This window comes from Sorex fumeus, unplaced genomic scaffold (genome assembly GCF_029834395.1).
Source record: "Sorex fumeus unplaced genomic scaffold, SorFum_2.1 ptg000035l, whole genome shotgun sequence".
NCBI classification, from domain to species: domain Eukaryota; kingdom Metazoa; phylum Chordata; class Mammalia; order Eulipotyphla; family Soricidae; genus Sorex; species Sorex fumeus.
Genome location: NW_026606092.1, coordinates 53,877 through 74,980, shown reverse-complemented (window position 1 = coordinate 74,980; position 21,104 = coordinate 53,877). Strand labels below are relative to the sequence as shown.

Genomic DNA, 21,104 nt, shown 5'->3' with positions numbered 1-21,104 from the left:
TGGCTGTAAATTCCACTCCTATTGTCATATCCAAGTTTCTTTTTTTGGGGGGGGAGGGGGATGGAGCAAGAATTCTACTTAAGCCCCTCAACTTAGACCAGTCAAATACTTTTCCACTGAGAGGAGGCTCCTGGTGATGGGACAGTGTCTGTCTCTGAAGCTGCTGACCCAGGAAGAGTTAAGTGAGCCACACCCTCGGCAGGAACAGCCTCGGACTTTGTGCTGAGCAGCTGTCTCTGGCCTTTCCTGGCTTGACTGGCACAGGGAGCCCACGCTGGAGAAAGCAGCTCAGAGGGAGGTCAGAAGAGAGGCCACTGGCAAGAGGAGAGCAGCCTCTTTGCTGGCTCCCAATACCATGGACAGTTCCCCCTAACTCCTACACTCAGCACCCTTGGGGCCTGGGACCCCATCTCCCCTTCTGGTCAAATTGCAATTTCATCCATCTCTCTTCAAGGGACGCTGAAGTCATACGCTAGTTCCAGTGTTGGGTAAGTCCTACCTTGACCTAACCATGGTTGCTCTTTTCACATTTTAGGGTGTTCTACCTGGGGCCAACCTCCTTTTCCCCCTACCTTGCTTCCAATCACATTCCCACTCTTTCCTGATCCAAATCCAAAGAAAATGCCTTCTCCTCACCTTGCTTCTGCTTCTCACCCTCCCCTGCCAAGTTACTTTAAAAAACATAGAAGGTGTTGGATAATGATTGTACCCCCTGGAATTTGCAGCGAGTGGGTGTCTGTAAAGTGTTCAAACCCTGGCAGATTGTGGTGAGCCTGCTGGATACTGCTGTCATCATCCTTCTTAATGCTCTCTCAGTTGGAGCCTTCCAGGAACTGACAAATACTCTCATTTCCTGGGATTTGGGGAAAGCTGAATGAAGGGAAAATCAGGAAGCTGGTAGCCCCTTCCTGCCCAGCCTTCTACTCCTGTCCCCCTCATGCCCCACGTTGTTTGCAGGAGAGGAGGAGGATCTGGCTCTTGCGCTCCTGGCAGGGCGGGGCTGCGACCATTGTACTAGCAATTCTGTTGGGGCCACCTCACCTTCACTCTCCCCCAGGAGAGACTAAGGGAGGCTGGCTTCCTCCTGGCCTCACCTGCCATGCGTCGGCTGCATGGAGACCCAGCCCTACCACACTCCCTGCTCCTGCAGCCCTGCTCTCCCTGTCCTTTCCCACCAGTGACTAAAGAGCTGGGTGTGTCTCTCTGGGCCAGAGTCCATGTCAGTTTATGAGAATGGGTGTAAAAATGAGAGAGAAAAACGGGAATAGATGTGTAGGCCCAGCCTAAGATCTTGGTTGCTACTTGTTTTCTGGGGAAAGGAGCCTTGCTCTAATTTTCTTTCCTTTCTGGGGGAGGGAAGGCATACCTAGTAGTGCTCAGGGATTGCTCCTGGCTCTGCATGCACTCAGGAATCATTCCTGGCGGTGCTCAGGGGACCATGTGGGATACTGGGGATGGAACCCAGGTCAGCCATATGTAAGACAAATGCCCTACTTGCTCTACTATTGCTTTGGCTCCAGCCATCATTTTCTATAAGATGCTCCCATTCTTTTGTGGAGGGAATGCCTGTATTTCTGAACTCGCCTGACCCAGTCCCCATTTGGAGAAATGAATCTCACTGATTGATAAGAGGGAAGAGGAACGTTTACTCTAGCTGTGGATGGGCAGTAACTGAGTCTGGGGCTGTGAGAGGTGGGCAGGAAAACTGCGGGCAAACATTGCTGACCCGCTCCTCTCTCTCTCCTGCAAGGACACCTGGGCATCTTTTTTACCTCTTGTCAGAGGCAGTGGTCCTGTTCCCGTCCCACCCCCCAACCAGGAGCAGAGGGTTCTCTGCCTCCTTCTGCGTGTCCCGTCTCCCTAGCGAACTGGGCTAGTTCCGAGCTTCTCCTGGGCAGGAGGAGGCTACTCCAGAGGCCTGGATGACAAGGACAGGAAGGTGTCAAGGTCTTTCTGCCTGTCTCCCCTCAGTTTCTGGCCCCTAAAGTGGAACAGTCACCAGCACACCCCCTCACCCCTTATTCTTAGCATCTTTGTTGCCTCTGAACATGAGTCTCCTGGAACGTTCTGTGGGGGTGGAGGACCTTGTCCTTCTGGAACCCCTGGCGGAAGAGTCTCTGCTCAAGAACCTCAAGCTGCGCTATGAGAGCAAGGAGATTTACGTGAGTGCTCCAGGGTGGCCCTTGGCCGTGGGTGTGTGGGTCAGTGTGCTCCTGCTCTCCCCAGCCCCCACCCCGCTCAGGCTCCTTCTTTCCTCCCTTCTTTCCTCCCTCCAGACTTACATCGGGAATGTGCTTATCTCCGTGAATCCCTACCAACAGCTGCCCATCTATGGCCCAGAGTTCATTGTCAAGTACCGGGACTATACCTTCTATGAGCAAAAACCCCATATGTGAGTAGAGGGATGCTGGGAGGACTAGCTTTGGATGTTGAGACATCTTGTTTCCTCTTTTCTTTCCTTGGAAGGAGGTTCTTCAGCTCCTACTTCCTCCTTTACCCCTCACTGGCTGCCTCGACTGCAGTCTGTTCTCTTGGAAGTGTGGATGAATATAGGGATTGAGTGACACAAAGTGTCTAATATTGACCCCGCTTGATTCTTCACTTCTTTGCTTCCTACAAGCTATGCGTTGGCAAATATGGCCTATCAGTCACTGAGGGATCGGGACCGAGACCAATGCATCCTCATCACAGGCGAGAGTGGAGCCGGGAAGACAGGTGAGGTGCCTGGCTATTGCTGGAACTCCCTGCTGGTCCTGCTCTCAGGAGTTCTTTCCCAGGTCTCCTGACTTGGAGGGATTTGAGATACTGAGCTAAGTGGTACTCAGGTGCTGGGGTCTCATGGGAGGATTTCTTTGTCACAGAGGCTAGTAAGCTGGTGATGTCTTATGTGGCGGCCGTCTGTGAGAAAGGGGAGCAGGTGAATTCTGTGAAGGAGCAACTGCTGCAGTCAAACCCGGTGCTGGAGGGTGAGGATTGGTGTTTCTGCACTCTCCAACCCTACCCACTGCCCCTCAGAACCTCAACCCTAATCCCCTTCCCAGAGTTCCAAACACCCACTGCACCTCTTACCTGAGGACTCAGAGGTGGGCACAGTGACTGTAGACCCAAACCCGCAACCCCCCCCCCCCCCCCACACACACACACACTCTTTTTTGGACTCCCTCTTCTCTCACCACTTCACATCCCCTTTCTTATTTCTGCAGCTTTTGGTAATGCCAAGACCATCCGCAACAACAATTCCTCTCGATTTGTGAGTAAATCTCTCCCTAGCCTGGGAGGAGGGGGTGTGGGGCCTGAAGAGGGCACCCCCCACCCCCTGCCATGCCTCCTGAGAAGAGGAGGAAGAAAAGTGTCTCTCTCTGGTCTCTGAAGGGAAAGTATATGGATATCGAATTTGACTTCAAGGGATCTCCCCTCGGTGGTGTCATCACAAACTGTATGTGTCTCCTCGTTCTGCATGCCACCCCTCTGCTCTACCCACCCCATATTGAGTATCTTTGTGTCAATCTGCTGTTGTGGGAAGAAGGAATATTTGCTTTCCAGACTTCCCACCCTTGAGGGATACCTGGGAGGAAGGGGGTTAGAGGTTAGAGTGACGTGGCAGTATCCCCCAAGTCCTCCAGACATTCTTTTCTTTTTCTTGGGGGGATGGAATTCCTGGGAGATTACACCCCAGGCCTCATGCAAGCAAAACAAGCTCTCTATCACTAAGGTATGTTTCTAGCCCTGTTGGGATGAAATTTTTTAATCTGCTAGATCTGCTTGAGAAATCCCGAGTGGTGAAGCAGCTCAAAGGAGAAAGGAACTTCCACATCTTCTATCAGATACTGGCTGGAGCTGACGCACAACTGCTAAGTACGTGCTTGTCAAGACACATGGTAGAACCTCCATTCAATCCCTCACACCCTAGGTTCCCTCTTGACTCCTGAGTTTCTCTTTGCCCAAATTAATTTTGTTTTCCTCTTCATTCCTGTTATGTTATGCCCTGCTTATGCTCCTCTTTTTTCAAGCTGCCTTAAAAATGGAATCCTCGTTTACATATACTCCCTAATTTTTAATTGAAGAAACTTTATCAGTAGTTCAGCAGGAGATTGGGTAGGAAGTTACAAGTTTTCAAGAACTTTCAGAGCTCTACTTGAAGTTGCCCTGGGTCTGCATTTGCCTAAATTTCAATTATTCTTCATAGTTTTTTCCCCTTTTAATTTTTTTTAGCCCCTTGCCCCCAGTGCTCAGGAGGCGTTGGGGCCTCTCCCAGTGATTCTTGGCCAACTGAGGCAGCTTTCTGATGTGAGGACTTGAAGATGCAGTTCTGTTCAAGCCCTGTGGTGTTGGGGATCACCTGGCCACCCTAGTGGTGCTCAGGAACCTCCAGAAATGTATCTAGTGATGTTTGGGGGACAATGCAGTGCCAGGGATAAAAATGGGGTTGGCCACATTGAAGGCATGTAGCTTAACTTCTATACCATCTCTAAGACCCCCTTCTTACGTAGTTTAATGGCAGCTCCATTCATAGGTTGAATGCCTACTATCACTTAGCACATGTTAGCCTTAGGGATACAACAACGATTAAGACAGTCTTGTTCTCAAAGAACTTCACCTTCTAGGATTCCTGGGATTACAGATACGTAAATAAATACCTTACAACATTAGCAACATGAGTGTCAACTGTTCTGTGAAGGGCAGGCACGTGACTCAGAGGTAGAGCATTTGCCTTGCATGTGTGAGGCCCTGGTTTGAATCCTGAGGACCAGAAGAAAAAGAAAAAAAAAAATAAGCCCGTGCTGGTGATTGTTAGGATTGAGGTGTGTAGCTCATGGACTCAGACTAGGAATAGTCCCATGAAGTGCTGGACTGGCCCTGGTAGCTCTGGTAGCGTTGCAGGGGCTTGTGGGACTTCAGGTCCTGCCAGAGTTGGCCTCTCAACTCCCTACTCTAGCTATGGACACTGTGGGGTCTAGCCCTCAAGTAACTGTCCCTTGGCTTTCGGTTACTTGATATGGGGGGGGAGGGGTTGTGAAAAAGAAAAAAATAAAAGCAAACAAAAAACTCCTTTGAGAAAACAAAAGCACCAACCTAGGGCAAGGCCTTAGAAGGCTGTGAATCCAGGTTACTCACACCTCAACAATCTTCCCCTCACACTGGCCCTCACAGAGGCCCTGAAGCTGGAGCAGGACATACGTGGCTACACCTATCTGAACCAGGAAGTGTCAACAGTGGCTGGCATGGATGATGCCTCCAACTTTAAGGCTGTGAAGGTGGGTACCAGCGGGCACATGGGCTTGAGTCTTCAGGCCACACACACCCCCGACCCAGCACAGGTTTTGGCTTGGAGAAAAGGGGGGTTGAACTGGCCCCTGCAGTTCAGTGTTTGATTTCTGCTCTCTCTTAAGGATGCGATGGCCGTGATTGGGTTCACAGAGGAGGAAATCCGCTGGGTGCTGGAGGTGACAGCTGTGGTGTTGAAACTGGGGAATGTGGAACTGGTGGGGGAGTTCCAAGCCAATGGAATCTCAGCAAGTGGCATCTCTAATGGCAAAGGTCTGTATCACCCTGCTGAACACCCCCCTCCCCCAAATCTGGCACCTGGAGTCTCCCGCAACCTCTGTTCTTTCACCCTTTCCACCCTCTCCAGAATCTGTTTGCTCTTGAGTTCCTAAAACACATTCCCTGGGAATTCCCAGTCTTGGAATGAAGTTTTCAATTTTGAGAGGTCTAGATTCCGGAACTTCTTGGCATCTCAGTGAATTCCTTACAACATGAAACAATCACGCCTGTTTCCTAAGATTCTTCCGTAAAGTAGATAATGCATCTAAAAATCCCAGATCTCCCTTTTCTCTCACTCCCTTGCAGAATTTCCTTCTGTGCCAGGACCAGTATCAGGCTGTGGAGGAGATGCAAGGGAGAGAGAGGTGGTGGGGGAGGAGAGGAGAGAGGGGAGAGGGAGAGAGAGGGGGAGAGAGAGGAGAGAGGGGGAGAGAGAGGAGAGAGGGGAGAGAGGAGAGAGGGGAGAGAGGAGAGAGGGGGAGAGAGAGAGAGAGAGATCTTGCTTATAAGTCACGTTCTATTTCCCCATTACCAGGTATTCAGGAGATTGGAGAACTAGTAGGTTTGAACTCAGATGTGATTGAGAAAGCTTTGTGCTCAAGGACCATGAAAGCAGCTAAAGAACAGGTGGTCTCTACTCTGAATGTCATCCAGGTAAGGGATCCCAGGAAAGGGTCTGCCTTGGAGTATGTTTGTTGGTCTCAGCACTGACCAGCTTGACCTGGTCCTGCAGGCTCAGTATGCTCGGGATGCTCTGGCAAAGAACATCTACAGTCGCCTTTTCAACTGGATAGTGAATCGAATCAATGAAAGCATCAAGGTGAGAAACTGCCTTCTTCTCTCCATATCATCTGCCTCCCTTACCTTTCTTGCTCTGGTCCCTCGCCCCATTCTTTGGGTTCTGAGATAAGCTCAGGAGGATGAAGCATCAGGTACAGTTCTTTGCAATAGTGTGGAGTTTTTGTTGTTTGCTTTCTTTCTGGCCTCACCTGGTTGTGCTCAGGACTTACTCCTATCTCTGTGCTTAGGGATAATTCCTAGTGGTGCTCAGGGGACCATATGGGATGACAGGGATTAAAATCGAGTGGGCTGTTTGTAAGGCAAGCACCCTATTATCTCTCTCCCCCCAACAATGTTTTGGTGGAAATGTTACTGTTTTTGAATTCAACTATTTGGATACAAATAAAGTGACTATGTGGCCTTTCAATTTCACAAATTGTATATTTTTGGACCACACACAGAGATGCTCTGGGGTTACTCCTGGCCCTCTACTTAGGAATTCCTCCTGGGGTGCTTGGAGGGCCATATGGGATGGCTGGTATTGAACCCAGGTCAGTCATATGCAAGGCAAGCACTTTACTTTCTGCACTATTGCTCCAGTTTCGACAAATATTTTTTAAAACATTGTTTTTATCCCTTTTCTTCTTTTTATTGTTGTTGCAGTGGGGTTGGGGATGTTGCTCAGTGGTAGCACCAACACACACACACACACAAACACACACACACACACTTTAGTTTATTGTTTTTAATGCTGCTGAGATACCTGAGGGTTGCCCACTTGATTGTGTTGTGCCAGAGATGGGACACGGGGGCTGGACATGACCAGAACAATGCTGTGGAATTCACACTTGGTGACTTGGGCCAAGTCAGAGAATTGAACCTGTGGTTTCACACCTGCAAGGCAGACATGCTCTACCACTGAAGCATGTCCCTGGATCCCACTTAAACAGATCAGCATCTTAGGTTCCCATTTCAAAATTGGAACATAAATCCTCCCTTATTCACAGAGTTTAGTGATGCTCAGGTGGAATTAAGTACACAGTTACCATTTAATTGAAGAATTCACTCTTAGGTATATATCCAGAATATCAAAACCAATACAAGAGTGCTAGGAGATAAGTGCAGTCAGGCAAGGTACACAACCTAGATTCAAGACTTCACAGGGCCTCCCAAGGAGTCTAACCCCAGTGGCCCTGGGCACTGCAGCACCTGAGTAGTACCACATCCTCAGGCCAAGCATTGAACCACCAGCTGGGCCAGCAGGGACCTGTACTCACTAAGTACTGCTTGGAAGGTCCAAAAATGTGGGGCTGGAGCGATAGTACATTCGCCTTGCACATGGCTGACCTGGGTTTGATCTCTGGCACCCCATATCATCCCCTGAGCACTGATAGGAGTGATTCCTGACTGCAGAGTAACCTTTGAGCATTACCTGGGCTGGCACAACAACAACAACAACAACAACAACAACAACAACAACAACCCAACAAACAACGAATGTTTAAAGAGGCTGTTACTACTCATAATGCCCCAAAGTGGAAGCAGTCTGAATGTCCATCACTCATGAATGTGTAAACAGAATGCAATAGGTTATTATTTGGCCATAAAGAGAAATGAAGGGCCAGAGCAATAGTACAGCAGGTAGGGCATTTGCCTTGCACAATGACTGACCCGGGTTCAATCTCTGGCATCCCATATGGTTCCTCAAGCACCGCCACAAGTAATTTCTGAGTCCGAGCCGGGAGTAACCCCTGAACATTGCTGGGTGTGACCCAGGAAGCAAAAAAAAATAATAATAATACTCAACATGGATGAACTTTGAAAATATTGAGTAAAAGAAGCCAGGTATTGAAGGGATATGTTAATCCTTCATTATGGAGATGCTTGGAATCATTAATCACAAATTGATTGACTCCATGCATTTGAAATTTCCAGACCAGGCTATAGAGTTACAAAGTTGGCCTGGGATTGGAGGGGGTTGGAGGGAAAAGAAACTCTTAATAATGATGGATGCAGGAACTGGCTTCTTTTTGAAATGACAAAAATGCTTTGGCATTAGGTCATAGTGATGGTTGTACACCTTTTGGATATACTAAAAGAACCACTGAGCACCTTTAAAGAGATATTTTATGGCATGTGAATTAGATCAAGATAGAGCTATCATTCTAAAATCACGTACGTGAAAATGCCACCAATTTGGAAGCCATTTTACTGGAAGGCAGCAGGGTGAAATTGGATTTGAATCTAGGGGTGGGTAAAATTTGATTTTTCTAAAATCTGAAAATGGAAATAATCACACCTTATAGGATTAGAGTAAGAATTAATGTAATAAGGACATAAAATTTTATATAAGCTGCTCTACTAGTATAAGGATGATTATTTGTTGAGAGGCTTTTCACGTCTCTTCCTCATAGCACAGACTCACTGGAATCCTAGAATTGATTTCTATTCCCCACCCGCTTCCTCCTCTTTTGCTTGTTCTCCAGCATAAGGAAGGAGAATAAAAATCACAGTTAGTTCCTTTCCAGCCTGGTCAAGTTCACCCTAGTACTATTTGTCCTCTGCTCATACTATATCTTTCCCAGAAGGGTCTGAGCTAGTGTGTATGGCAGGCGTACCCTGGATCCATCTATTCCTTCTCTTTAGGTGAAGACTGAGGAAAAGAAGAAGGTAATGGGGGTCCTGGATATCTACGGCTTTGAAATCTTGGAGGTGAGAGCTTCTCCCAACCGCATTCTTTTCCTTCCCTAGGGTTAGGGGTGAAGTGACTCAAATGGGGGTATAAGAAAGGGGAGATAGGGATGAGAGGGGCTTTGGGAGTGAATGGTTTCTCTCTTTGATCTGTGTACCCTCCCTCAGACTAATAGCTTCGAGCAATTTGTGATCAACTATTGCAACGAGAAACTCCAGCAGGTGTTCATAGAGATGACCCTGAAAGAGGAGCAGGAGGAGTATAAGAGAGAGGTAAAGCAAGCCCTCACCCTTCACCTGTGCTTGAACGGGTTCTAGGCACATGCTCCTTCTTCCTCCTGGGTCACAGTTTGCTCCCAGTAGCCCCCTGGGATGGGAACACAAAGGACAGAAGTTTCCCTGGCACAGATGAATGTCCCAGCATTAGCAAGAAGCCCTTGTTTTTTTCCCTGGTCTCCATCCTTTAGTTCTTCATCTTCCCATTGCAGACCAGGCAAAGAAGGAGACAGATTGATGGAAGGGTGTGTGTGCGGGGGAGAATCTTGACAAGCGTGAAATGACAACTGTGTTTGGCCTATGGCAGACTGTGGGCCAAACTTAGAAGGGACATTTCTCCTGGGCTTGGCACCTGACCACATCCCTCCCTGTGCTGTCTTCTCATGTCTCAGAGCTCTTTGTATCTTCCAGGCCCTGATCTCACCACCCCCTCCTGAGCCCCCTAGACTTTCTCTCCAGAAGTGCCCTTTGGCTCAATATTTCCACACTTCTTCCTCAGTTGGTGAAAAGCCCCATGTTCTGTGACTGGGTGTTAGGAAAACTAAGTGCATGAGCCGCACTCCCCAGAAGTATGATTGGGGGCATCTCACTCACGGACACTTTCCCAGGGATGAAAACTTCCTGTGAGCTCTCAAGAATTTGTTGTGGCAGCACCTCAGGCTTTTGGGTCACAGTGTGAAGAAAAGTTGTTTTTTTTTAATTAACGTTGTTTTGCATGATTTGTTTTAAAAATTATTTAACAGACCATACATTTACATTTCTAGGCCTCAGTGTTCTAGAAAAGTGTGTAGAGAAAGGTTTGCTTTGCTCCCACCCTTCAAAATAATTAAAAATTTTATGAAAGAGGAGGAATCCTGCATAGCAGCATCCCCTGGGAACATGTTAGAAAGGCAAATTATCGGGCCCTGTGCCAGGCCCTATTCAGAAACTCTGGCACTGAGACCCAGCAACCTGCAGTCTGTTAGAACAAGTCCTCCAGGCCCTGGGATCACCATCAGGCCCGAAAGTCACTAGCATCTTTCCTTGAAGGTGTATCACATTAGCTTTGTTGTTTTGTGACCAGCTCACCTGTGCACTGGTTCTATATTTTGCAGCCAGAACAGTGTCACCATTTATCACCAGTCTCTTCTCCTACTCCACTCCCATGATGGGGTTGTCCCTCTATCAATCATTCCCCAACATGGTCCCTTTCCCCTCCCCCCTACAGCAACATCTGAGCTCTGAGGCCTCCCAGGTGTCTGTCCTGTCACCTCCCAAATTTTCCACAACATTTGGGTAGGGGGATGGAAACAGAAACAAAAACCCAACCAGGGATCTTTTTTTCTTTTCTTTTTTGCTTTTGAACCACACCCTGTGATGCTCAGGGGTTGCTCCTGGCTCTGCACTCAGGAGTCACTCCTGTCAGGGCTTGGGAATGATAATGGGATGCTGGGATTGAACCAGGTTAACCGTCTGCAAGGCAAATGCCCTACTGGTTGTGCTATCTCTGGCTCCTGAGTGCAGAAATTTCTTTCTTTTCTTTCTTTTTATTTTATTTTTTTTTTTGCTTTTGGATCACACCTGGGATTGCAAAGGGGTTACTCCTGGGTCTGCACTCAGGAATTACCCCTGGTGGTGCTCTGGGAACCATATGGGATGCTGGGAATCAAACCAGACTGCAAGGCAGACGCTCTACCCGCTGTGCTATCGCTCCAGCCCCCCTAAGTGCAGGAATTTCTGACAGGCCTTTCCGGGGGTTAGTAAGAAAGGACTCTGATCTGGGGAAATCTTTGGAAACTTGACTTCGACCTGCTCTCTCATAATTTTTTATGTCTCTCCTTGCCAGGGCATACCATGGACAAAGGTGGACTACTTTGATAATGGCATTATCTGTAATCTCATTGAGCATGTGAGTTTCCTTCTCATATTCCTGGGACTTTCCCTTCCACACTCTCCAGCTGCACAGAGCCAAGTACCCTCCACTCCATTCCCTCCCCTGCCCCCCACTAATCTGAACCCAAACCCTTTGGACAGTGAAGGAGGCAAAGGGGCAGAGGGGAGGCAGAATGGGGGAGCCCATCTGGGAGGACAGGGCTGGGCTGAGCTGATTATTTCCTCCCCTTCCAGCATCAGCAAGGCATCCTGGCCATGCTGGATGAGGAGTGCCTGCGGCCTGGAGTGGTCAGCGACTCCACCTTTCTGGCCAAGCTGAACCATCTCTTCGCCAAGCATAGTCACTATGAGAGCAAAGTCACGCAGAATGAGAAGCGCGTGTACGACCACTCCTTGGGCCTCAACTCTTTCCGCATCAGCCACTACGCAGGCAAGGTGAGCGCGTGGGTGAGCGGGTGCTCATGTGAAGACTCGGGTGAAGCCTGGGAGCCAGCTGGAGCTTTAGAGTCAGAACTGGGGGGGACAACGAGAGGCAGAAATACTTCCCAAGGAGACAGAGACCCCAACGGTCAAGGGCAGGACAGGGATCTGGGCTCTCAAAACCAACAACTGCTCCTCTCCAGGTGACATACGACGTGAGCAGCTTCATTGACAAAAATAATGACCTACTCTTCCGGGACCTGTCCCAGGCCATGTGGAAGGCCCGACACCCCCTCCTTCGGTCCTTGTTCCCTGAGGGTGACCCCAAACAGGCATCTCTCAAACGCCCTCTCACTGCGGGGACCCAGTTCAAGAATTCTGTGGCCGTACTCATGAAGAACCTGTATTCCAAGAACCCCAACTACATCAGGTGACGTGCAAAGCACATAGCGAAGTGCCCCCTAGCTGATAGCTGGTTCCGTGTCCATACCCCATTGAACAGGTCCATGAGGGGACAGTGTCTCGGGAACAGGGTCTGTGTGACGAGGTGTGGGGGCGGGATCCTGAATAGCAGCATCCCCTGGGAACATGTAGAAAGGCCTTTCCTCATGGAACACAGAGGCAGATACAGCCTGGGAGTTGGTGTGGGGAGGGCATCAGGCGTCAGTAGCGACCATGCTATGGTGGAGGGGCCTGGGAAGGCCAGTGCGTCTCCTTCTTCAGAGACATCTCAGAAAGGGGGAGGTGTGTGAATGGGGTGCAGAGGGCCAGGTGAGCACGCTGCAGATGGGAGGCCCCTCACCTCTGTGCCTGTCTCCTGCTAGATGCCTCAAGCCCAATGAGCAGCAGCAGCACCGCCTGTTCTCCTCAGAGCTGGTGGCCGTGCAGGCGCGCTACCTGGGGCTGCTGGAGAATGTGCGGGTGCGGCGGGCCGGCTATGCCTTCCGCCAGGCCTACGCGCCCTTCCTGGAAAGGTATCGCCTGCTGGGCAGGAGCACATGGCCTCACTGGAATGGAGGAGACCGGTAAGACTCAGTGGGGTGACTGGGGAGCAGGGCAGGGTGGTGATGAGTAGCAGGGGAGGAGGAAGCACCATGCCCCTCTGTGCTAGTGCACTTGGGAGCAAGACTCGAATCATTCCTGTTTAGAGGCTCTGGAGCCAGAGTATAGCGGGCAGGGTGCTTGCCTTGCATGTGGCCAACCCGGGTTTGATCCTAGACCAGGAGTGATAGCCCTAAGTGTAGAGCCAGGAGTCAGCCCCGAGAACAGCCAGTATGGCCCCCAAACCAAAAATATTAACAACAAAAGCAAAATCCAAAAAACCAGAGGCTCTGCAGTGTGTTGGTGGGGGGGAGGGGATTGGGGCAAGGCCGAGGGGTCCCCTCCCACAGGATGGCCATCCATAGGCAGCTTCCTTCTGCTCCCATAGGGAGGGAGTTGAGAAGATCCTGGAGGAGCTGAACATATCCTCAGATGACAGGGCCTTTGGGAACACAAAGATCTTCATTAGAAGCCCCAAAACTGTGAGTTGGAGGGTGTCCTTGTGTTGTGTGGGTGAGGGGAGTGGAAGAGTTGCGGGGGGTTGGAGGGGATAGGAACAGTGACTGCCTGGAATGGCTGGCAGATAAGGAAGTCCATCTGCAGGGATTTCATCTCTGGCAGTTGAGTTCTTGGGTACCACCCTGATTTGAACCTTAGGATCTAGGGGTGCTAGTACCCCCACTGAGGGGGATAAGTAGGGCTGATCCCATTGCTGGGATTCTGAAGGCTCGCTTGGGGCTGACAGCAGCTGCTTGGAGCTGGCTGGGGAGGAAATAAACCAAATGCACTGAGGACTGGGCAGAAGGGCAGAGGAATGAACAGCACCCTAGCTGGGAAGTTCTGGTGCAGAGGGCGGTGGGAGGAGAGAGCACTGCTTCCCCAGTGCCATCTCAGGTGCCCATCTCGCACCCTTCTCCCGCCTCGGTACAGCTTTTCTACCTGGAGGAGAAGAGGCGCCTCAGACTCCAGCAGCTGGCCACACTCATCCAGAAGACCTACCGAGGCTGGCGCTGCCGCACCCACTACCAGCTTATGCGCAAGAGTCAAATCCTCATTTCCTCCTGGTTTCGTGGCAACATGGTACCAGATCCCTCCAGAGCCCCAGCCCCCTCAGCCTGACAGGGTGGGCTGGGGGCGGGGGGGAGAGGAGATGGTTCAGGATGAGGGACTTTTCTAACTGGCTCATGGTTTCCACAGCAAAAGAAACGCTACGGGAAGATGAGGGCATCGGCATTGTTGATCCAGGCCTTTGTGAGAGGGTGGAAGGTAATGGGAACGGGAGATGATGTTTCTCGGCACTGATGACCCTTCTCATCACCGGCTTTTTCCCACATTGTGCTCATTTTTGGGTGGTGGGGCAGGGAAGAATGGCAGGGAGCAGGTCTGTCTCTGATCTAAGCCAGACCTCCATGTGAGGGTTCGTTTGTGTCTGGGATGTGGCTGCAAGGGGAGATCCTTTACAAAGGGAGGGCGAGCTTTGGGGGCCTCATTGAAAGGCAACGCTCACACTACCTTCTGCTTTGAGCATTTTATCTGCTGTTCCTTCCTCCCTCCACTAGGGCCTCAGCTCGGCCTCTTCCTCTCTTCTTCCTGAGGTTCAAAGTAGTAGCACCTCTTTTGTCTTCTAGGTCTCACTGTCTACCTTTAACTCCCTTTTTTTCCCCCCTGCCAAGGCTCGCAAGAATTATCGAAAATACTTCCGGTCAGGGGCAGCCCTCACCTTGGCAAATTTCATCTACAGTAGCTTGGTAAGTAAATGTGTGTGTTGAGGGCGGAAGTGAGGAGGTGGTGGAGGGAGGGGCTTGTTGAAAGAGGGAGATGTGGGGTTTGGGAAGCTTTCTCTCTCTCTGCATGTACTTAATTCGACCCCAAAAGAGAAGGTGGCAGAGCCCAGGAGAACATTTGGGCTTAAGTGGATACTACCAGCAATGTCACGACAGCAGGGGCACCCCAACACACCCAACAATTAGTCCATGCTGAGTAGGACTGAGAGGAGAGGGACCTGGCTGGGTAACACTGGAGCAGCTAAATCAGCCGTGATTATATTATATTATAATTATAATTTATTATTATTATATTTTATAATATAAAATGTGATATTTATTTCCCACTGTTTCCTCTGAACTTCCATCAGAGGTAGAAATGAAACCTCAGGAAGGGCTTATTTTTTCAGAGAATTATCATATATATTTTGTTTCCTGGTGTTGGCCCACCCAGTGCTGCTCAGGGGCTGTTCCTGGCTCTATGCTGCCAGCGATTCAACTGAGGTCTTCCTTTGAACCTTCTCCCCTTCTCTACCTTAGTTCTAAGGATATTGGACAGCAAGAAGCCATAACCAGACTTGGGTGCAAAAATGATGGGTAAAGAGGAAAAGAGAGACAGAGAAGGATGATTTCCAGAGACACCCATCTCTGATATCTGTGTGTGGGTGGGGGTGGGTGGGAGACTGACTGGGAAGGAACAGCATTGCCAGAGAAGACTGGAAGGGCTCTAGAAGAGAGTGAAGGGAGTGATCTTGGACAGATGCTGGGTTGTTCTGTTTTACCTGTGCTGATTAGGGTTTTGGCAATTACTTATAAGGACTCTTATTAACTGTGCTCATTCAGACAGGATTCACATACACTTACTTGCAGCTCCTCTTTGTCATGGAAAAGGCGACATTCCTTCTCCACCCCCAGGATAAGGGATGGGCACTTTGTGCTGTGTCATTCCTATCACCAGGTCTTTCCATTGGCTTCCTGAGCCTCCCGTGGGACCTCTTCCTTCCCTTTGACAGCGGGTGTCCACCTTCCCAGAACCCTTCTTTACCTGCTCTCTGCTCTCCAGGCTATCTATCTTCCTGGATTATGTGCTCTCTTGCTGCATGCCTCAGACATACAATCTGATTTTGCTCTGCCTCTTGACCAGCTCTGTTTTCACCTTTGGGGTCACCTGTATGTTATCAAGTATCTGTTGTATGTCAAGTCAGGAGCTGTTAGGTCAAGTCATGTATTGCAGTCAATCACATGCCCAACAGGATCGTGTACACAGGAGTCCCTGAACATGGACTTTCCCAGTGTTTTGTTGTTGTTTAAAAAAAAAATTTGGTGCCAGGGATTCAACCCAGAGTCTCATATATGCGAGACATGTGCTCTACCACCAGGCCATGCCCCCCCCCCCGAGCCCCTTTGATTTTTCATTTTAATTAATTTTATTTAGTGATTTTTTTTTTAAGCAATATATTTTTGTTTAAGAAACATGGGGCTGGAGTGATAGCACAGCGGGTAGGGCGTTCGCCTTACAAGCGGCCAACATGGCCGACCCGAGTTCGATTCCTCCGCCCCTCTCGGAGAGCCTGGCAAGCTACCGAGAGTATTGGATATGCCAGACACAGTAACAACAAAGTCTCCAATGGAGACGTTACTGGGCCCGCTCGAGCAAATCGACGATCAACGGGAGGGCCTTTACCTTTACCTTTACCTTTAAGAAACATGGAGGGGTGAGTGAGATGGTACAGCAGGTAGAATGTTTGTCCTGCATGCGACTGACCCGGGTTCAATCCCTGGCATCTCATATGGTCCCCACCACCACCTCCAGCCCACCAGGAGTGATCCTTGAGTGCAGAGCCAGGACTAAGCCCTGAGCATTGCCAGGTGTGGCCCCCAAAACAAAACAAAACATAAAAAATAATCATGGAAGGAGAGAGAGAGGAGAAGTCTATAAAAGAAAGGACAATGCACTCCAAGTTGTGATGTGGGCAACCTCAGAATGAATGTACTCCCTTTATTTTTGGAAATTTCGCATCTTAAAGGCCTGAGAGATAGTTCGAGTATAAGGTGCATGCCTTGCATGTGACTGACCCTGGTTCAATCCCTGGCACCACATATGGTACCCTGAGTACCACCAGAGTGTTCCCTGAGCGCCTTCCCCTGCACCCCCCCCAAAAAACCCAAACCTTAGCATCCTAATAGAAAATTTTAAATAATCATTTCAAAAATTTGGGGCCAGAGCGATAGTACAGTGGGTGGGGTGTTTGTCTTCCTTGTGGCCAATTTGGATTTGATCTTTAGCATCCCAAATGGTGCCCCAGATACCTCCATGAATAATTCCTGAGTGCAGAGTAAGGAGAAATCCCTGAGTACTTCCGCTTGTGGCCCCAACCCCCCACCAAAAAAAAATTAGAAGTGCTGAAGATCAAGTCATTTTCTATAGCTTCTTTAGTTCAGTTCCATAAACAAGCAGGGTGCAAGGTGTTCACTTGGATATAAAAATTTCAGAGAATTGGTTTTCATTTGGAGGAGATTAAGCTGTTAGATGCCCTGGTGAAACTTGATTGGATCCTGGAACAGGAAAAATAAAAACAAAGTTAAAAAGAGTTGGTAAATTTTAAAGGTAATGCGGGGGAATTTGAATTTGCATTGCTGTTGGAGGAGTTTATTGAATTAGCGTTTATTTTCTTACATGTGGTGGACCCAATTTTTTGGAGATGCAGGCTTTGATTTTAGGGGGAAATGTCATAATTTCTGTAACCTACTTTAGGATAACATAGTAACAAAGATCTTAAATACTTGTGTGCATTTATATGTTTATATATGCCCGTGTTTCTATGTTAGGGAGAGAGAAAGAGAGAAAGCAAGATGTTAATATTAATAGTTGGTGAGTATAGGTGAGGGGTATATAGTAGAGAGATGTGTCTGTAATGTTTCATAAACTTTTATGCAAGTTTAAGAACTTTCAAACCTAGAAAATAAATTATATTAAAAATGTAAAAGTTAGGAGCCAGTGTGGTGGTACAGGGTGCTTGCCTTGCATACAGGTGAGCTGGGGTTCCATCCCCAGAACCCCATATGGTCTCCCAAGTTGTGAGTGATCCCAGAGTGCAGTGAGGAGTAAGTACCTGAGCACCACTGGGCATGGCCTCCAAACAGAAACAAAAAGAAAAATGAGGCAACTGGAGACCAAAGGAAGCAGGGACAATTTGGGTGGAATCTCAAAGGATGTGTGGACTCTGGGTGGGCAGGGTTGAGCCGAAAGCAGTGGAAACAAGGCCCAGAGTGATAATGTCGGGGCGAGGCTGAGATGTGACGTGGAATCCTTTCTTGTTGGTTTTCACAGAATTATGTGACAAGGGCTCTGAGTAGAGGACTTTGAGTGGCAGATCGAGGTGCTGTGCTTGGCTGATCAGACAGGAGGGAGACTGGGTACCTGTCCAACAGCCCACACAGACAGTAGCAACCTGCAAACTGCAAGAAAAAGTAGCCACAGGCGTAAATGCTGAGACCCGTGTTCATGTTGGTTCCTTCCACGTCCCCCCCGAGCGGCAGGAATGATTTCTGTCTTTTCAACCTCCTGTTCCTGTTCTCACTGCCCAGCTTCCACTTGACACTTGACACTGACAGAGCTCCTGGAGGTGCATCCCTTCCAGTCTCAGCTAACCTTGTTTCTCGTTTGGGCGTGGGGTGGGAGGCTGCAGTGCTGCCTCCTTTCAAGTGGCTGGCTATGGATGCAAGTTCCTTCTCATTAGTCCACTTCTCCCCACTTTCTCCTGCTCCCATCTCAGGCACAGAAGTTCTTACTGGGGTTGAGGGATAGTTTGCCGCCCCCCAAAGTCTTAGACAAAACATGGCCAGCTGCTCCATACAAGGGCTTCCGTGTGGTGAATGAGGAACTCCAGAAACTTTACCACCAATGGAAGGTGAGTGAACCTGAGTCTCTTCCTCCCTTCTCCTCTCTCTTCTCTTTGCCTTTTTCCCAGCCCCGCTGATCTTCTTCAGCGCCTCCCTCTTATCTTCTTTTTATTTCATACCCACTGGTGTGCAGTGGCTACTTCTGAGTTGGGGTGTAGAGAGTGGGAGATAGTTAGTTCCTGGCAGTGCTCTGGGGGCCGTGCAGTCCTGGGCATTAAACCTGGGCCTCCTGCAAACAAAACATGCACTCAGCCATTGAGCTGTCTCTTCTATTCCTATATTTGTTTTTCTGCCTCTCTCCCCCCCACCCCCGTGTCTCTCTTTCTTCCATTTCTTTTATTGTGGTAGAATATGCAGAACAAAATTTACAATATTAATTTGTGGGTATTTTTTTTGATTGTTTGTTTTGGAGGGGGAACATCCTCAAGTGCTCAGGGGTTGCTCCTGGCTCTATGCTCAGGAATCAGTCCTGGCAGGCTTAGGGAACCATACGGTGTGGTGAGGATCAAACTCAGCTGGTCAGCATGCAAGGCCCAAACTTATTTATTTATTTAGTTTTGGTTTTGGGGACACATCTGGTGATACACAGGGGTTCTCCCTGGCTCTGCACTCAGGAATTACACCTGGTGGTGCTTAGGGGACCCTATGGGATGCCAGAAATCAAACCCAGGAGGGATGCATGCATGGCAAGCGCCCTACCTACTGTACGATAGCTGTAACCCTGTTTTTCTTAAAGATTAAAGTTTATGTGGAGGCAGTAAAGATATTCCCATGGCCATGCCACCATCACGGCATCCTACATCATACTTTCTCATCATCCCAAACTGAAACTCTGACCAATTCAGCAGCGACTCCCCAGTCTCTGCTCTCCCAGCCACACTGGAAACTTTCTTCTCATTGAACTCAACTATTCTAAGGCCCCTCACCTGAGTGAAATCAGCAGGAAGTACTTCCTGAGTATCTGTTTGGGACAGCGGTCTGTTTCCAGACCCTTCCTGGCACCCCCAATTCCATCCCCTCCTTACTATTCCTCCAGTTCCTGCCCCCCTCCCTCCGCCTCTCAGCCTTCTCCCTGTCTCTCCGACCGCCCTCCTCGTGATCTTTTTTTTTTTTTTTTTTGCTTTTTGCTTTTTGGGTCACGCCCAGCAATGTTCAGGGATTACTCCTGGTGGTGCTTAGGGAACCATATGGGATGCTGGGAATCGAACCCGGGTCGGCCGTGTGCAAGGCAAACATCCTACCCGCTGTGCTTTTGCCCCAGCCCCTCCTCTTCATGATCTTGACTCCCTCCCTTGCCCTTACAGTGCAAGAAATTCCGGGACCGACTGTCCCCAAAGCAGGTAGAGAGCCTGAGGGAGAAGGTCTACGCCAGCGAACTGTTCAAGGGCAAAAAGGCATCGTATCCCTCGAGGTGAGTGCCTCCTGACAGGCAGGTTTCCAGCAGGAGCAAAGAGAAGATGCCCTGCAGGGGGCTGAGTGGGGCTTGGGAGACATGAACCTCTGGGTAGCTTCAGCAGCTCTGAGTTACTGGGGTCCAGGAGCAGTGGAAGCATTTGCCTTTCGAAAGGCTCCCCAGGACTGCTGGGGGTCCTGGGCGGAGCCGGGCACTGCTGGAGGAGGGCGTGTGGCCCTGAAGGTCAGTGGTGAAGACATCTCCTGTGTGTCCTCAGCGTCCCTGTCCCATTCCACGGCGACTACATTGGGTTGCAGGGGAACCCCAAGCTGCAGAAGCTGAAAGGTGGGGAGGAAGGACCGGTGCTGATGGCAGAGACTGTGAGCAAAATCAATCGTGGCAACGGCAAGGTACAGGCCTGCCTGGGAGCCCCTGGGCTGGTGCATAGCCTGGGGGTGGAGGGGTAATCCCCACCTTCCCTTACCTCTCTCTCTTCTCTCCCTAGACTTCCTCCCGAGTTCTCCTCCTCACCAAGGGCCATGTGATTCTCGCAGACCCCAAGAAATCTCAGACCAAAACTGTCATTGGACTGGACAGTGTGGCAGGGGTGTCAGTGACCAGCTTGAAGGATGGGCTTTTCAGCGTCCATCTGAGTGAGGTGGGGGGCCTCAGACTGGGATCGCGGGTGGGCAGCACTGAGGGGGCTGCGGCCAGAGTGCAGGGCTGGCCTGTCACAACACCGTGATGCTGCTCATGCTTCTCCTGAGGGAGTGAATGAATCCCTTCTCCCTCTTTCCCCCTGTTTCCTAAGATCTCTTCAGTGGGCTCCAAGGGGGACTTCCTGCTGGTCAGTGAGCATGTGGTGGAGCTGCTGACCAGGATGTCTCGGGCTGTGCGGGATGCTACGCAGAAGCAGTTGCCTATTACAGTGACTGAGAAGTAAGGCCCCCCGCTGGGGTGAGGGACTGCTGGGTGCAGGTGACCAAACTGTTGGTTATTGCGATCAGGGGAAATCAGTGTGGTGAGCCATTCGGAGTCTGAGCAGGGATGGGGAACGTTTATAGTCCTCCCCCTGCCAAGTTCTCTGGGGCCTCAGGCCTTCTGCTTGAGGGTGGTGGTAGGGGAGCAGGTGTCTGGGGCGCCCCTAAGAACCTCAGGGAGCCAGGGGAAACACTAACTTTGTTTCTTCTGTGGCTTGTCCCCCACTCTAGTTTCACAGTGAGGTTCAAGGAGGGTCGTGTGACTGTCAAGGTCATCCAGGGCTCTTCTGGGGGCGGAACCGGCAAGCTCAGTTGCAAGAAGAAGGGGAGCCAGTGTCTGGAAGTGACCGTCTCATGAGGGACTTCTTCCTCCTGGACCAGCACGAACCCCTGAAGAGTGCCTTTCCTTCCATGGCTGGCCAGCCCCCTCCGCCACGCTGG

General features: G+C 49.9%; 1 protein-coding gene across 1 annotated transcript; it reads left to right on the top strand.

The window, feature by feature from the left end:
* The first annotated feature begins 2,048 nt into the window (after positions 1-2,048).
* MYO1A (myosin IA) lies at positions 2,049-21,104 on the top strand. The gene is made up of 27 exons (XM_056117592.1): positions 2,049-2,162; positions 2,277-2,392; positions 2,621-2,715; positions 2,862-2,966; positions 3,204-3,250; positions 3,373-3,436; positions 3,757-3,855; positions 5,152-5,255; positions 5,391-5,538; positions 6,080-6,198; positions 6,278-6,364; positions 8,971-9,036; positions 9,184-9,288; positions 11,117-11,179; positions 11,398-11,598; positions 11,787-12,013; positions 12,408-12,608; positions 13,013-13,106; positions 13,555-13,704; positions 13,822-13,890; positions 14,298-14,372; positions 18,164-18,298; positions 19,595-19,701; positions 19,961-20,093; positions 20,189-20,341; positions 20,495-20,622; positions 20,895-21,104. The coding sequence occupies exons 1-27, from the start codon at positions 2,049-2,051 to the stop codon at positions 21,019-21,021; spliced, it is 3,132 nt and encodes a 1,043-aa protein (XP_055973567.1). The 3' UTR covers positions 21,022-21,104.

What these genes read in the sequence shown, in the direction of transcription:
- MYO1A (XM_056117592.1), top strand. Translation starts at nt 2,049, where the DNA reads ATGAGTCTCCTGGAACGTTCTGTGGGGGTGGAGGACCTTGTCCTTCTG. An exon ending in ATGAGAGCAAGGAGATTTAC is followed by an intron (nt 2,163 to 2,276) that starts GTGAGTGCTCCA and finishes TCCTCCCTCCAG; the next exon opens with ACTTACATCGGGAATGTGCT. An exon ending in CCAACTTTAAGGCTGTGAAG is followed by an intron (nt 5,256 to 5,390) that starts GTGGGTACCAGC and finishes CTCTCTCTTAAG; the next exon opens with GATGCGATGGCCGTGATTGG.